This window comes from Protopterus annectens, chromosome 2.part1, assembly GCF_019279795.1.
Source record: "Protopterus annectens isolate FY-2018-M chromosome 2.part1, PAN1.0, whole genome shotgun sequence".
NCBI lineage: Eukaryota > Metazoa > Chordata > Ceratodontiformes > Protopteridae > Protopterus > Protopterus annectens.
In genome coordinates, this window is record NC_056729.1 from 1,436,744,460 (window position 1) to 1,436,762,199 (window position 17,740).

Here is a 17,740-nt window from a genome sequence, read left to right on the forward strand (position 1 = left end):
TTTCATAAAGATGGTTTCCCTCAGGACGAATCCATTGTTTCTACCAAAGGTATGTTCTGAATTTTACTGAATCAGACTAATCATTCAAACCAGCTGGGATATATGCTTCACAGACTTAATGTGCATAGACATCTTTGGTTTTATTTGGACAAAACAAAAGATCTCAGAAGGGCTGATCAACTGTTTGTCTCTTTCTCAGATTCAAGAAAAGGTGCACCTGTGTTCAAAACTACCTTATCGAAATGGCTCTCTGTATCTCATTTATCTACAGTAAAGCGGGTAATGCATTACAGAACAAGGTCAAGGCTCATTTTACAAGTGCAGTTTCTATTTCTGCAGCCTTCTTGACCAGGCTGCCTGTAGATTCTGTTTGTGTAGCTGCTACCTGGTCAAATCCACATACTTTTATATCTCATTACAAAGTGGACAAGGCCTCTAGGGACAGAACTGCATTTGAATCTGCTGTCCTGAAACAGGTACTACCGTGAGCCACCCAAGATTGTGGTGCTGGGGATGCTACCCATCAGTAAGAATGAAGGCGAGATTGAACAACTTCACATTAAGAAGTTATGTGCTTACCATAACGTTCCATGCGAGTTGTTACTCTCGCCTTCATTATTACGACCCTCCCTCCTACCCCCTTCCTATGTCTGGAAGCACGAGATGTATCACTTGGTTGGTTTTGGTTTTCTTGAAGATGTTTCCTTTTAACCTTCCTTGAAATCTGGGATAGTTTTTCTTCTCTGGTTGGCAGCAACAAGATCTGTGGAATGTAGTGGTGCATTGTGGGATAGGGCTTGGCCTCGAGCTGTTGGAGACCTCAAGCTTTGCTATTTGGCTGAATCGGAGACAATGTTAGGCTCCGAACCCATAAGTAAGAATGAAGGTGAGAATAACAACTCACATGGAACGTTATGGTAAGTACATAACTTCTTAATAATGTGGGGCTGTGCCCTCCACCCCCCCCCCCCCACTTAATAAAGACTCATTCGACAAACTGCGTCTCGGCCAGCATAATAGGGAACCTATATATATATATATATATATATATATATATATTTAATGTTTATATATATAATGGATACATAATTCAACGCAGTAAAAAAAATTGTCATGTGTGCAGTGTCATTTAAAATGTGTGTTGCTATTTCTTTTACTACCTTGCCTTGTTTGATGTTCCTATGCTGTGGCTGAAAATGGTCAGTTGACCAGCCCACTTGTCAGATTACTGAATGTTTATTTATTGCTATTTGGTAAACACTTATCTGAAAACATTTATTTTTAATTATTTGAAATGCCCTCAGCTTCTGCATCTGTATCCTGTCAAGGTATAATTTTATTACAATGATTAACTTTTGTGCATAATGCTTTGTAACTGCTGCATTGCATTAAATGAGCACTTCAGTCCATTGATTCTTTTGTGATGTTTTACAACAGTAGCCCCCCCCCAGCCATTTTGTGCAGGAATGGGAATGGCCATAGTGATCAACATGCCTAGTGGGCGTGATGTAGCATGCAAATGATGCATGATTGACATATGCAGATTTGCCTGTGACATCACAAGTAGTTTACCTGCTTCCTCAAATTAGTGTGATCTCTGAGTTGGTGTATTTTTATTTATATACATGGGGGGTGCAGGAGGTCTGGCCGTCTGCGAAAAGATGAGGCAAAAAATATTTGTGAGCTACATGGATGTCTTTGCCACAAACATTTATATACACGGGGGGTGGGGTGCAGGGGGACTGGCCCCCCCTGCAAAAAGCGCAGGGAAAAATATTTGTGAGCTACATGGATAACTGGATGTCCTTGCTACAATATCTTGAAGCCAGAGGTTCAAAACATCAGATTCAAATTATGTTATGTTTATTCATTTATCAGTGACATTCGAACAGCAACAAGAAAGTCAAATAGATGGTTAGTAACAACGTTTAAGAAAAAAAAAATAAAACCGTATAGAAAAAGATAAAAAGTACAAAATAATCAATGCTGAGCAGTCCCTCTTATAAAAGATAATTAAAGTAAAAGATTCTGTTTTGCCAGCAAGGTTAATTTCACTTGCAATGTTTACCGCATGCCGGTAATAGTGAATGAATATTCATGCGGACTTCCTCACCATCTTCATGTTTATTCATGTAGGCAGCCTATTAGGGGGGGGTTGGGCAGATCATGCTACTGCACATCGGTGGGAAGAGGTACTGTTGTAAAACAATGCCGATTCTTGGACCTTTCGCATGTAGTAAAATTATTAATCATGTGTGTTTTCCAAGTTACCTAAAACTTCAGAATTCAAACATAATTCTCAGTGATGAAACATCTTGGCATTTTAGAACAGAGGATTACCGTTATTAGCTTCACCCTACTAGGTTCAGATTGATTTCTGTTAACTAGGTAGTGCACACAGATCTTCCTAATATGTATTGGATATTTTAAATGTAAATTTAATGTAATGCAATAGGATACATTCTAATGTAATGCAATGTAATAATATAATGTATTGCAATGTAATAACATAAAGGAAAGAAGAAGGAATTGTAACTTTAAGGGGATAAGTACACCTGCCCGTATGTGTGCAGTTGTTGCTTTATCTTTATTGCCAGTTAGTTATTTTATGGCTAATTAATTAGTTTGCTGATTCGGCACCTACTGGCAGTTCCTTAAACAGGCACAGAAAGTGAACAATTTTCTGATTTATGTATTAGCATGCTTGCTTTTACAGTAGCAGCAGTCAGTGACCAAAGCTGTTCAGTCTCATGTCGGACAGAACTGTTCACAGACTGAGTGTAACTAACTGCCCACTAGACTAAATTTGTAAGTTAAGTAAAAGTAAAAACAAAGAAGAAACTATTTTAAGATGGCGTAGAATGTTAGTTTATCATTGTTTATTTGTAGGAAACCTGCAATTTGCAATGTTAAAAAAGCAGTTTTTGTACATTATTTTGACTTTTCTGATGCTGTATAAATTCTGTAATTTTTAGTATAACGTTTTTGTTAACTGATATTATACTGTGTGTTTCATTTTGTGCTCTTACACCTGTGGAGTGCGTGAAAAGGTGCTAGGCTCAGCCCTTTAAGTCAAAAAAGAAAATAAACAACTGAACAACCATACTCCTACTCCATATGAGTATAGACTACACAAAATTAAGTTTTGTTACTCTCTTATGGGTTTTTGAAATGTTCATTCAGATTTCATGACTCCCACCTCTTTGCTAGATAGTAACATTGCATTTTACACCATGTAGGCAAAGTTGGTCATTTAACTTTGCTGTTCTAAATCACTATGTTTATATACAGTAAACTCTCAGTTAACCAGCACCCATGGAGATTGGTAGATGCCAGATAACTGTAGTTTCTGGTTGCTTGAGAGTTACTATTAAAAATAGACCTGACTAATACTGTACCCTATACTATGGTTTGGTGTGACTTGTTCTCAGGTTGGGTAGAGAAGGAATTTATTCTTGTATTTCTTTTTAAAACTCTAAAAATGTAAGTTATGTTTTTGTGGAGGAAGGAAGTGCAACGCATAAAAATTGTACTGTATTTCTTTGATTTTTTTTTTCTGGTTGCTAGAGAGTGACATTTGCTCGAGTTCCGGTTAACTGAGAGTTTACTGTGTGTGTGTGTGTGTGTGTGTGTGTATGTGTATGTGTATGTGTATGTGTATATGTATATATATATATATATATATATATATATATATGTGTGTGTGTGTGTGTCTGTGTATATAATCTAACAACTAAAATTAACCGCACTCAAATAATGAATGAAGAGAAGAAATTTTAACTAAGAAACGAACTTTGTGACAATAACAGCATTCAAAAAATAGTAAATCACACCAACAACTCTTGTAGTACTTCTTATTTATTATCAAGACTTCTTCAGAAAGACATGTTATAACTATGATAATAAGACAAATATATATATATATATATATGTGTGTGTGTGTATATGTGTGTGTATATATGTATGTGTGTAAATATATATATATATATGTATATATATGTGTGTATGTAAATATGTATGTATATATAGATGTGTGTGTATATTTGTGTATATATATATATATATATATATGTGTATATATATATATATATATATATATATATATATATGTATATATATATGTATAGATAAATATATATATATATATAGATAAATATATATATATATATGTATGTATATATATATATATATATATATATATGTATATATATATATATATATATATAAAGAGCAATATATATATATAGATATATGTGTATATATAGATATATGTGCGTGTGTGTATATATGTGTGTGTATATATATATATATATATATATATATATATATATATATATATATATATATGGCTATCAAAATTAAGGTTGTCAATAGTAATTCCTAACAGTTTAGTGGTAGAGTCGGGAGATATAAGGGTGCCATTATTGGAACTAACTGAGAAATGTATGGGGGAGGGGGAGGACTTACTGGTGGGTGTAAAGAGTAGGAGCTTAGTTTTTTTTAGCATTGAGAAGGAGGCAAAGTTTCGAGAACCATGTCTCTACTATGTTAAATACCTTCTGAGTTAGTGTAGTTCTGATGTGGAGTTTGCTGAACATATGAGCATAGACTCGTCAGCATATTGAATGCAGGTGGCTTGAGGAATTGCTACATGGAGGTCATTGATAAATAGTGAGAAAAGAAGAGGTCCTAGAGTAGAGCCCTGAGGGACTCGAGGCTGACTGGCAGGAGGGATGATATATTATTTTCCCAGAGAACTGCCTGTTGCCTATTGCTGAGGTAGGACCTGAACCATTGAACAGACTGAGAGTCAAGGGAAAGGGATTCAAGAATGTTTATAAGAAGGGCGTGGTTTACCTTGTCAAAAGTTTTTGAGAGGTCATTAAAGAGTGCAGATGAGAGGTTGTTTTTATTGCGATTTCTATTGATGGCATCTGTAAAGGATAATAGGGCAGTTGTGGTACTGTGTGATAACCTAAAGCCATGCTGGCAGTTAGCTATTATGTTATATTGAGATAAATGGTTTAATAGTTGATGGTGAATGCATTTCTCCATAATTTTTGCTAAGGGTGATAAGAGTTATCGGCCGGTAGTTAGAGTAATCATTTGAGTTACCACTTTTGTGTAGGGGGATAATACAGGAGATTTTCCAGATGTCTGGAATGGTTCCTTCATTAATGGTTCTGTTTATGAGGATGGATATAGGATAGGCAATTACTTTGGCTGCTTTTTGCAGGTATCCATACAGCAGCTGGTCAGCAGAAGGAGTACAAGGCTTAAGTTTTTTAGATGAATTTGTAGATGATAGTGGTAGAGATGGGTTGCAAATGGAATGATGGTAGAGTGCCAGGTATGGTGGTAGGACAACTTGAGTTATCTGGGGTTAGTTGACTGGCTACCTATTGTATGGTCTCTGTGAAGAAGGTATTGAAGGCATTGACAGTTTGATGGGGGGTATTTAGATCGGCCCCTAGTGGGGTAAGGTGTAAGAGAGTGCCCTGGGAGAAGGAGTTTTATTGATACTTGACCAGAACTTCTGAGGATTATTTTGATGGGTTTGCTGTCGTTTACAGTAGTAGTTCTTTTTGTCTGTAAGTATTGCCTTTTTTGTACTATTTCTCAACTGCCTAAAATTTTGTTGCTCTGAGATATTTTTGGTAGCTCTCAGTTTAGCCCAAGACCTGTTCCTAAGCATAATTTTCTGTCTGGTTTGTTTAGAAAGCCAAGGGGCTGGTTTGGACTTCATTCTGATGGACCGTTTAGGTACATGCTTGTCAAGGATCACTAAGAATTTAAAGTTAAGGTGCTTAACAGCCTCTTCAAGTGGGAGAGTTTTTAGAGGGCTCCAATCCACAGGCACAAAGTTCATTTTGGAATAATACTGGGTTAAAGTGTTTGTTGGTACGTGCGATCCTATAAGTGGGGGGGGGGGTTGAAATATCATTATTTTGCCTTATAATGTAGGTCAAAGTATGATCACTAACATCGTCTGGCAGAGTTCCTACCTTATAAGCTTGTTGCTATTTATAAGAATCCAATCTAAGGTGCTCTCTTTTTTGTTTGGTTTGTTGATTCTGGTTGTAGAGGTGATTGTTTGACTAAAGCCATGAAGGTTGACATGGGAGGTAGGATTATCAGTGTTGACACCTTTCCAGTCAGTATTAAAATCACCTAGAATTATTGTCTCTTGTGGTTAAGTTGAGGACACCCAGCTTAGAATATCCTCCATTGTACTGCTGTATAACATCCTGCCTGCCTGCTACATTTGATCCTTTACAATTTGCATACAGGCCAAATTGTTCTATTGCTGTTGCCATAGCCTTTACACTTCATCACACATTGGACCACCTGGAAAATAAGGACTGTTATGTACACATGCTGTTCATAGACTTCAGCTCGTCCTTCAACACTGTTATTCCACAACAACTGCTGTCTAAGCTTAGTAAACTGCACATAGAAACACAATATGCAGTGGGATCAGTTTCCTAACTGAAAGACCACAAATAGTTTGAGCTGGAAAGCATCACTCAAGCAGCATCACCCTGCACACCAGGGTCCCACAAGGTTGCGTACTCAGTCCACGTCTTTTCACATTTGTAACATGACTGCACAACTATGTATCAGTCAAATAGAATCATTACATTTGCAGACGACACCACAGTAATTGGCCCTGTCATGAAGGGTGATGAGGGGGCCTGAAGGGAGGAGGTGAACCAAACTTGTTCATTGGTGCACTGACAGCAACTTAGTAAATGTTGAGAAAACCAAGGAAATCTTCATCTGTTTTAGGAAGGAGAATAAGCCACGCACCCGTATCATCATCAGTGGTGCCGCAGTGAAAAGAGTAAATAGCACCAAATTTCTATCGGTACATATCTTGCAAGACCTAAGTTGGGGCAGAAACACTTCCTAACTTATAAAGAGAGCCTAACAATCTCCATTTCCTTAGGAGACTTTGTAGAGCTAACCTCCCCCCACAGGTCCTACTCACCGTCTACAGAGCCACAGTTGAGAGTGTATTGACAAACAACATTGTTGTCTGGTATGCAAATTGCTCTCGAGTTGATCGGAAGGCACTGGATAAGATTGTTAAACAGGCCACAAAAATCATTGGCTCCCACCTTCAATCCCTACGGGGATATGTATTCAAGCAGATGCTATGGCAGAGTCCAAAAACTATTGAGGGATATACACCATCTGGCTCATGGAGTGTTCAAACTCCTGCCAACAAGAAAGCACTACAGAAACATCAGATGCAGGACATCCAGATTCCGTGACAGCTTCTTCCAACATGCTATCAGACTGCTGAGTAACAAACCCATAGCCTAATACACTACATGGGTAAAACATTGTGTGTGCAAATATGTCAGTTGTTTACATAAACTCTGAATAGCTCACTTTATACATCTCTCTCTGCAGTAGGAAAACTGTGAACTATACGTTTATGGTATATGTTGGTGGTGGGTAGGTTTACATGTGTGCCTCTCTTATTTTAGTACTGTTTTTTTTCTTTTGCATATCCTTATATTTCTACTGAGTCTATTCCTGCTGTTGTATTTGTTGTGTTTCTGATGTAAATAGAGCTTTCAAGTTTGTTTTACTTACTTTTTTTGTATCTTATTTTTTCATTTTTATTTAATTTAATTTAAATTTTTATTAATTTAATCTGTCTTCCTTCTGTAAACTCTCATTCATATGGTATGAGCCTGAGTATCAAAATTTCATGCAGTAATGCACACTTTTTCTTCTCTGTTGATCTGTATGACAGTAAAGACTACGTTAATAACATCCACTCTAATAAATGTAGCATTCTCGACAAAGAATATAATTTTCATTTTTTGTAAAAAAAAAAAAAAAAAAAAAAAAAAAAAAAAAAAATTGTTGCTAGGAATCCCTTAAAACATATGAACTGTTTGGGCAGTTGAGTGATATGATTAATATACTTTTTCTGAATGATGTGAAGTCTACAATTTACTGTAGTCTTCAGTGATTTGCCCAACAGCCACACGTTTATGAGGAAGAGACTAAAAATATGAGGTCAAAATGTGGAGATTCTGTGAAATTCTGGGCATTTCTGAGATATGCTCTTAGCTATGGCCAACTTAAAATTGGTGCATATGAAAACACTTTAAGGATCAAGGGGAACAGAGTTCAGTCCCACATTATATACACGGAACAGAGTTCAGTCCCACATTATGTACACGCATGTACATTATAAAGTTTCCAGATGGGAAGTGTTAACTCGTGTACTTTACACGACAAAACTTCCACTAGCAAATCACAGTTCTGTCCCCAAGAATACTCATCTAGTCTGTTTCTAAAAACTTCATAACTGTAGTTAACATGCATGAAAAAATGTATTTGCTAGGCCACAAGTTGGCTGGGAAAGAGACAGTAGAAGAACAAACTTTTGGAACAGAATACATGTTACTCCTACAAATGTAGACAAAATGGGGGAGAAATAATGTAGTAAAGTAAAAATGGACAATAAAGGGTAAAATGAGGCTAAGTTAGGCATGTACAAAATTGTACATCATGGTGGTGCTTTATGCAAAATCACAGTTGAATTATGTATGTCAATGAATTTCTGATTTCTGCACAATTAATATGAAAGGAAGATGGTGTCCCTAGAGAGTTTTAGTGATTTTCATATAGTACTTTAAGTGACAATCTTATTAATGTTTTGGCATACAGTGCTTTAGCGGTGTTTGGCTTGGCAGCATTTCTTTGCTAAAACATATTTAAATTGCTCATTTAGTCTTTCTAATGGACAGTTAACTAGAGTTTTGACATAGGCAGCTTGTATGCTAGCTGATGACATAATTCAATTGTGATTTTACGTAAAGCACCACCATGATGTACAATTTTGTACATGCCTAACTTAGCCTTATTTTACCCTTTGTCCATTTTTACTTTACTACATTATTTCTCCCCCATTTTGTCTACGTTTGTAGGAGTAACACATGTATTCTATTCTCGCCCCACTCAATGCACTTAACTGAGTAGCAGTGAATTTGTCTCAAGTATTTAATGAAATGTTAACTGATTTTGCAGTGGATATATGATAAATGTATGTAGTATATTTTTTCCACTCGTGTCTTTTTGGTTTGTTTAAGTTGCTACAATATTTGATCTGAGGCTAGTTTTCAGGTATATTCTGACCATTAAGAATTACAGTGACTTCTTCATGGTCACACTTATTGCAGGTTGCAGGTGTATGTAAATGCAGTACAACTGGTGTTTGGTTCATTGGCTACAACAGTCGTCTTACTTACCCTCTTCAGGAGCATTTGAACGGTGGTATTTTTAATGCATAATGTATTTTTTTTTAATTTGCAGTTAGTCTCACTGGGCAAAGTGGTCAACTTAAACATGGTTTCTTAAAATGTAAAGCAAAGCAGTATTTGAAAATCTGTGTAAAGTCCAGGTCAAAGAAATAAGTGACAAAAAAAAAACTTTATATTGACTTTTTTATGTACCTAACAAAATGTGTTTTAGTGAAATGGCTATGTAAAACTAAGCAGTTTGACTTGGCAGGGGTTTGTGTTGCAGTAAATGTTTCGCCTCTGACTTTTTTGACAGGTCAGAATCAGCTCGGAGCTTGAACACTTCCTAATTATACCCTTTGGACTTCTGTACAGTGAAGTTACAGCATCAAGTTTGGTAAGCTACTGCTACTTTGTTTGAAATTGTATGAAGCTTTGATACTGTGATGTGAATGAAAAGCCCAAATATTCACTGACTGAGGCAGCTGCACTTTGAACTGTTATTCCCACATCACTGCACCCGTGCTTGAATGTAGGTAACACAGACAACATGCATGCACTCTCTCAGACACACACACTTGTTTCACGCTGAGGTTTGCGCAGCTGTATGATCAACCTAGTCTGTTCCTTCACTGACTATTTTATCTGCTGTACTTAGTTGTCACAATTAGTCTGAATCAGAGCGGCAAAATGACTTGTAAAAGTTTCACAGGTTTCTCCCAACTTGTATGTGAGCTTGTAGACCAATAGCTGTGTTAATTTAAGCTTATTTTTACAGCCTGATATTTTCACTATAAGGATTGCCTTGGTATGAATTGACATTTGGGATTATGCTGACAGGAAGATGTCCAGTCATTTGACCCGACTTCCCAAGCCTTTGCAAGTCCAAATGCATAGCCATTCTTCACATACTGCAAATGTCAATAGGACACGCTGTGTAAATGGGAGAGGTGATGACATAATCTCCATTTCCTTTTTTGCTACATAGACTATTCAGAAGTCTGCCCATCCCTATCATCTAGATGACTTCCAGAGCTACACTGTCCTCTTTTTGGGATTTTTCCTTTCTACCATTATAGAACAGTTGCTGTGTATTGTGATAGCCTGATTCCCATTAGTGCAACAGACGTTGAAATTAAGTCTTCTCTTTTCTTTAAAAAAAAAAAAAAAAAAAGGAGAGTATTTACAGTCCTATTAAGTTAAAAGACCCTGAAGTTATCATTGGCAGTGGTTGAAATTGCTTAAATTGTTTATGCTGGAGAAAGTTATATCTTTATTAACTTGCAATTTTATTTGGTGAAATAGAGATTTATGGCAAACAGGTTCTGTGAAGATCTGGGGCTGGATGCATTCCAACTTAAATTAGTATTCCATCTATTTTCAAGATGTCTCCAACTGCTGTTTTGATTCTGAATGATGGTGTATTGCATTTATGCAGTTTGCAGTTATACTTGTATATAGTTAATAAGAGGTTTTTAGGTTTGTACAAAGTTAGAGATTAAGTTTGTGTTTACAAAAAATGGGAATCTCTGTGCCTGCCTGTTTGGTGTTGTATATGATTTCCAGTGGGGTAACTAAAGCTGCCCATAAACATGGTATTGGATTGGATGGTGAGTTTCCAGTAAGCTTAAATATGTGGTGTGGGTTTCCTGGGTCATAGAGGGGGACTTGTAACTTCCAAGGAAGTGGTATTGGATTTTGCCTGTGGTGATTTGAATGTGGAGAAGTTCAAGCACATTGTCATGTTTGAGTTATTTTTGATATAAATCGAGACACTGCTACCTTTAGTTCCCTGTTTGTGAAGTAGCTTGTCTAAATGTGTGGAAGGGATTATAGCCAGTGTGCTGTCCATGGTTTTATACTATGTTTCAGTGACTACACAGACATCAGCCTTTTCTAGAGTGAAGACAGTTTGTAGGGAATGGAGCTGCTTCTTTGGACTCCTAGCAATGAGTAGTAACACCTTTAAATTTTCTTGGTTTTGATTTTCTACATCATAAGAACTTTCAGTTTGGCATTGCCAAAAAAGGCACTATGGAGAGAGGATAGTATTTTAGCTAATATTCAAAAACCTGAAGGGGAGAGCTGCAGACCATCCCTGAGGAAGCAGCTTGGTTTGCTGACAGTCTCCTTCCATGCTAACAAATATTGCATTAGAATAACACCAGAAACTAAGACAATTATTTGTCAGTCATCTTCTGTTTGTATCATGACATCATCCTTAAAGAAGGGAAAATGCTACTCATTGCTAGGCTTATACCAGCCTGAGACACATTCCTTGATGTCTGTCTTCATATAGTCTAGGAAGGCACATTTCAGGTAATTTACACTGATATGGAGTATGATGGAGTCATACTGATACCTGTGGTCCAATGACCAGAGTAAATGCATAATGTGATGGATCTTAGCCCCTGATAAGCAGCTGACCTTGACTGTCTTCTTACTCAGCCTGGTGAGAGGGACATCAGTGTGTCTTACAGTGGAGTCTGCAATGACCAGAATGTTTCAATTGTTGATGGGTTGTCTTATGGGCTTAGAAGTAGAGACTCTGAGATGTTCTTGTATGTGTTGATGTGGGGGTTGTTTTGAAAGAGTGCATTTGTGGCTTCTTGAGGGTATTTATGTATATTTCATCTAGGAGGTCTTTGGGACTTGGGTTAAATTTAAATGCCTTAGCATATTTTGGTCTGTTTGTCTGCTTTGAACTGTGTGTGATGGGTGCATTGTACTGCTGACAGCATGTCTGACATAAGGAGTGCTTTTATGTGAGGTTTGCCTCCAGTGACATTTTGTAAATACATTTCTCAGTTACCTTTTAAGTTCATAGGTTAAGTACTAGGCTGACTGCCTTCTGGGACATTTTAAGCCTTGCTAACTTGTTTGCTTGAGAATTTTCTGGTTGTCCGTAAACATGAGGCAATTTCTACATTAACTCAGATTGCCCATATCTACCAAGCTGGTAACGGAGATGGTACGAACGTACATACCCATGGCAACAGGCCCTTTTTTATTGATTTAGATGGTGGCTGTGAGAATATAAAGTTGCATCAGGAGTATCTGATTTTGCAGCTCTGGGGACAGTGCTCTTCACAGCAAACTAGTTGCCCTGTGTGCAATTAGTTATTGGTGAAATTTCAAGGGTGCTTTTACAGGAAAAAATATCAACTCAAGGTCTCTGCAGGGCACTGCCAAATATTTGAGAGGAAACTAATGAGTAGCCTTTCATGATTTATGAATAATGTATTTAGAGAGATTTTCTGAAGTTAGGTTAGACAGCAGCTAATCAAGCAGTACTAACTGAAAAGAAAAAAAAAATCTTTATCAAGAATGATGAAAAGAGGGGATTCACCTTTTTGGCTACTACTAGTGCTGGTCTTAACCAGAGCTTCATGCTGCTGGGATAGAATGCCCATTTGCTTCTCTCACCAGAAGCAAAACAGTAGTACCAATCCCATGATAGGGTGCAGGCCATAGGCTCTTTGGTGATGAATAGTCTTGGGTTCCTTGAATAGCAACTAGATCAATCAGGAAAGTCCCACACACACTCACTACCTAATCTGAGATAGTCAGGATTCAATGCCCTCTGCTCCTTCTGTCACCAGGAGCAAAATATAAGCATAGAGTCCAAGCTGGCACCTCTGAAGCAGTTCTTAGGTTTTCTGGTGATCAGTCTCTAGGAAATAATGCCCCCATGTTCCTTCTCTCACCAGGAGCAAAATAGAAGCAATAATCCCAAGATGACTGCTGAGAGGCAGAATGTGGGCTGTCCAGTAATTGGTGGTCTTGGACCAGATGTTGCAGATTTTAAAGTTAAGATGGAAAAATAGGATGATATCCTGAGAGTTGCAGTGTGCACTAAGCATTTAGATGTGAAAGGGAGGATAACTTAACCTTAGCAGTGTAAGGAGAGACCCACTCATTTTAAAGAGTAAGATAGATTTGAAGGGGGTGTGTACTTTGTATTCTGCCTGTTTGGAATATAGTGGGATTGCCAATAAATTAACTAGCTGAAGGGAAGTGATTTCACAAAATTAGATTTTTTTTCTTTCTGACAGTAGCCAGTGGAAGAGGAGAGAAGGAAATTGTGTGGTCAAATTAACATAAGGGGTGGGCGGCTAGAGAGACAAGTGAGTTTAAAAGTACAACAGTACCAGGGTGGGAGGGAACGGGAAATTTTAATTTGTGTGTGACTCACAGAAGACACAGCTGTAGTCTATTTCCTAGTTTAGATATGCAAATGAAAGCAGAATGCAAGTAAAATCCAGTGTAAAGAAAATACTCCACAACATGCAAAATAGAAGGCAGTAAAATAGTACAAATTACAAGAAAGCAAAAACAAACTAACCTTTCCTTCACAGCAATCTATGGTAGAGTCTGAGTGAGCTTTTCCCGTAAAGCCTTGAAATATATTTTACCCTTTAAGTAGGATTAGTTCCTAGCTCCACCCTTATTTCACAGATAATTAACCTTAATTGGCCTGTTGATGAGGAAACGGTGTCTTTTTGTTATCCCCAAATCTTTAGATGTTTTCAGTTCTTGAGGTCTTGCTGGATACTGTCAGCACTACTCTGCAGAACCATTTCCTCAACTTCCTGCTCCTATGAGATCAGATCGCTTTTGTAGATTCCATGATCCTTTCAAATGCTGGTATACAAATCCAGTGGTAGATCCAGCAGTGGTGTCCCTTAATGCTGCCAAGAGACCCAAGTTGTCACCATTCCCAAACATTCTTTCCTTTGATTGGGAAAGCAGGATACCGGATCACTTTGAAAGGGTTTACGTGTCAGCAACCCTGACATTTAGAGCTCTGAGCAGTTGGGTACTTCTAGCAGAGTATCAGGGAGCTCAAGACAATTGACTGAGGCTATTGGATGTGTTACTGACAATTCTGTAAATGTTAAACTGGTCAGGCTTGCCCATTTCATGTCAAAGGTGGGCAGAAATGCTGTTCATTGTGGTTATGATGATGATCTTCGTGTTTCACTGTTGCAGTCATTACATTTGGGTTATCTGCTTGCAGTAGCCCTCGGTCGGCCTGATTAACAAAGTCTTGGGTCTTGTGTCGGTTGCTGTCTCTTCTTCCATGACATCAGGTCGTCAGGGGTACAAGACATGCAGCCAACGCCATTGCATCGGTCTTTCTTGCCGTGCGGTGCCCGAAGCAGAAGCAGTTCACAAGTGCCGGTCGGCCGACTCCTGAAATTTTCGTTTTGAAGTTTCAGAACCAAAGTCTTCAACTAAAGCTAAGTACCCTGTTGGAGAAACTTTTTCTTGCTCCTTACCGATGTCAGTAAAAGTTAATAATTGCATTACTTGTGGAAAGCAAATACCTCATAAAGATTTTCATTCATACTGTATTCCTTGCCTTGACCCTGACCACGACGTACCTTGCTGTCGTTTTTGTGCTTTATTTAATCAGCACACTATCCATCGTCTGTATATTTTTGCCTCTAAATATTTCGATTCTTGGTTTAATTATCAAGAAATGTTGTCGGTTAGCCATCCGACTACCGGGATTTCGATAAAATGCAGAGATAAAGACAGAGACAGGCCGCTGTGGTCTAAAACTGCCGACAGTGCTTCTCCTAAGCCAGTCGCCAGTTCACTGATACTAAGTGAGGCGTTTTCACAGCCCCTGATACCCGCTACTTCTGATTCTCAGGCCTGTACTGAAACCCATTCGGAGTCCGGTATGCCGCGAGATGCTTCAACTATGGAACCCGCAGATGTCTCTACCTTGGATGGGTCTGGAGCCGCTGTGCAGAGGGTGTATTCAGGCCTTCGGACTTGCATATTAAACAGACGTCTCCTTCTTCATTTAGGCCTAAATCTCGAACCATGCCTAAAAAACCAGTGCCCAGGCCACATGTTCAGGCCCCTATGCCTAAAAACAAATTATCAAAATGGCTGAAGATTTAATTACTCTTATCAGGGGTAGTCAACCCCCCCCCCTCCAAGAGGCCTAGGATTGAATTTGACTGTGAATCTTCTGAACAGAACTCTGTTTCTTCTGACTCTTCTAATGATCTGGATTTGTCCATACCTACTTATGAGGACTCTGATGCAGAGAATCCCATTCCCTCTGCTTCTCCACCTGAGGATTTCTCTTTTGGGTAAACTTTACATACCTTAAGGGAGCATTTCCACTGGGAATGTCAGGATTTCTCTGAATCCAAAAAGAGGCTTAAGGATTTCCTGCTTCCTCAGCATAGGTCTTTGGCAATACCTCCTGTATTAGATATGGTTGATGTGTTTTCTGAATCCAGTATGGCCCCTGATTCCTTGCCTCCAGCCCCTAGCAAACCAGACGGTTACTGCAGGGTTCCTGACTCCCACAAATTCCTTTTCAATAATCCTGTTGCGGACCCTGAAACCATTTCTCAAGGGCCCAAGGACGTTAAGGCTTCTACTGCCAAAAATCCTACCCCTTCTGATAGAGACTCCAGGGAGCTGGATAGATGGGGTAAAAAGGTTTATACTTCTACAACCTTAGCAATCGGGGCTTTAAACTGTTAATTTCATATGCTAAAATATCAACAGCATATCATGGGACTGCTTAAACAGAAAATGATGTTGAATTCGGACTGTGTAGAAAATAAAGATTTGCAGGATTTATTGCATTCAGCTGAACAAGTTGGCAAACATACTTTGCAATGTGGTTTTGATTCTTTAGAGGCCTCATGTAGGGCTGCTGTTACTGGGTCTGTGCTAAGAAGGCATGCTTGGCTTAAGGAGCAATCTCTGCCTGATCATGTTAAAGCAGATCTTTAGGATTCTCCTTTACAGCAGGACCGCCTATTCGGCAATAAGGCTGAAGAAGTTATAAAAAAGATGGAAGATAAAGCTAAATCTATGCAAACTGTGAAAGATTTCTTACAAGTGCAACCTCCTAGATTTAGCAGACATTGGCCTACTAAGAACTGGTCCTTTCCAGCTCCTTCCAGAGCCACTACGGCCAAACCCAGACATTCCAAAAGCACTAGGTTTCAGTCCCAAGGGACTTTCAGAAATAAGCAATGGGGTGCTTCCACTTCCAAATCTGGAAACAAGGCACCACCTTATGGTAAACAGTCTCAATGACTTCCCTTTGAAATTGCCAAGCACTTACCTCTTAGCAGCCCCTTTGGGGGGGGAAACTGGCTCTTCATTCAAGAAACTGGCAACTTATTACCCAGGACAAATGGGTTTTAAATAGTGTCTCAGGGATACAGATTTCATTTCCACACGCTGCCAACTCCAAACAGGTGGCCAGACCTGCCCACAAATCCGTGGGTAGAGGCTCCGAAACAAGTACTTTCCCTCCTAAACATGGGGGCTATTCAGCTAGTACCAGAAAAGGAAAAAGGACAAAGTTTCTATTCCAGACTTTTCCTGGTACCCTGAAAAGACAAATCATGGCGACCAATTCTGGACCTGTCTACTCTAAACACCTTTCTGGACATTCTAAAATTCAAGATGCTGACTCTTCACCAGTTACTTCCTATGCTAGGCAAGGATGCCTGATTGGCAACTCTCGACTTAAAAGAGGCTTACCTGCATATCCCAATCGGGGAATTTTGCAGAAGATTCCTACACTTCAAAGCAGGCTGCATGCATTATCAGTTCTCTGCAGTGCCCTTTGGCTTGTCTACTGTGCCCAGGGTATTCACAAAGTGCCTGGCTCCAGTAATTGCATTTTGTAGGCAAAGAAATATTCAAATATATCCATACCTGGACGATTGTTTAATTCAGGCAGAAAACCAGGCCATTCTTCTAAAACATCTGGCATTTGTAAAAAGAGTTCTAACCTGTCTAGGGTACACCATAAACGAAGAGAAATCTCAACTGGTACCCTCTCTAAAGATTACATTCCTGGATGCAAGCTTGAATGCAGCTGCCCAGATGGCTTTCCTTATGCCAGAAAAGCAAATTCATTTGGTGACTTACTTCAAACTGGTGGCCACAAAAACCCTTCTATCTGCAAGGCAAGTACCGCAAGCCTTGGGGTTCATGGCCTCCTGCATTCTTCTAATTCCATATGCAAGACTGCATGTGAGGAAACTTCAGTGGTACTTAAAAAGTTTATTGAGTCAACAATGTCACAGCCTGGAAACAATGATTCTTAAGCACCTTGCCTGCGCCTAGAGTTCCTATGGTGGGCAGAGGCCTGCCACCAAAACAAGGGGCTGCCATTCACACTACCCCCTGCCACCCAGACCCTAACTACAGACTCATCAGACTATGCATGGGGGACTCATCTGGCAGGGCAGTGCATTCAGGGCAAATGGAGCCAAAATCAAATGCACCTTCATATCAGTCAAAAAGAAATGCTAGCTGTACAGAATGCACTGACCGCCTTCAAGGACTACCTTCATCCAGGACAATTACTGATTAAAGACTGACAACACCACGGTTATGTGGTACATAAACAAGCAGGGGGGGGTACACATTCCTACCCCTCTGCAGACTAGCCATGGCATTGTGGAACACGGCCT

General features: G+C 38.9%; 1 protein-coding gene across 13 annotated transcripts in view; it reads left to right on the forward strand.

Moving 5' to 3' along the window:
- ADD1 (adducin 1) overlaps window positions 1-17,740 on the forward strand; it is a 1,467,941-nt gene that overhangs the window by 578,028 nt on the left and 872,173 nt on the right. For all 13 annotated transcript variants that reach the window (XM_044062916.1, XM_044062918.1, XM_044062905.1 and 10 more), the window contains one exon: window positions 9,583-9,663. In XM_044062916.1, coding sequence (XP_043918851.1) covers window positions 9,583-9,663 — 81 coding nt within the window. The remainder of the gene's footprint in view (window positions 1-9,582; window positions 9,664-17,740) is intronic.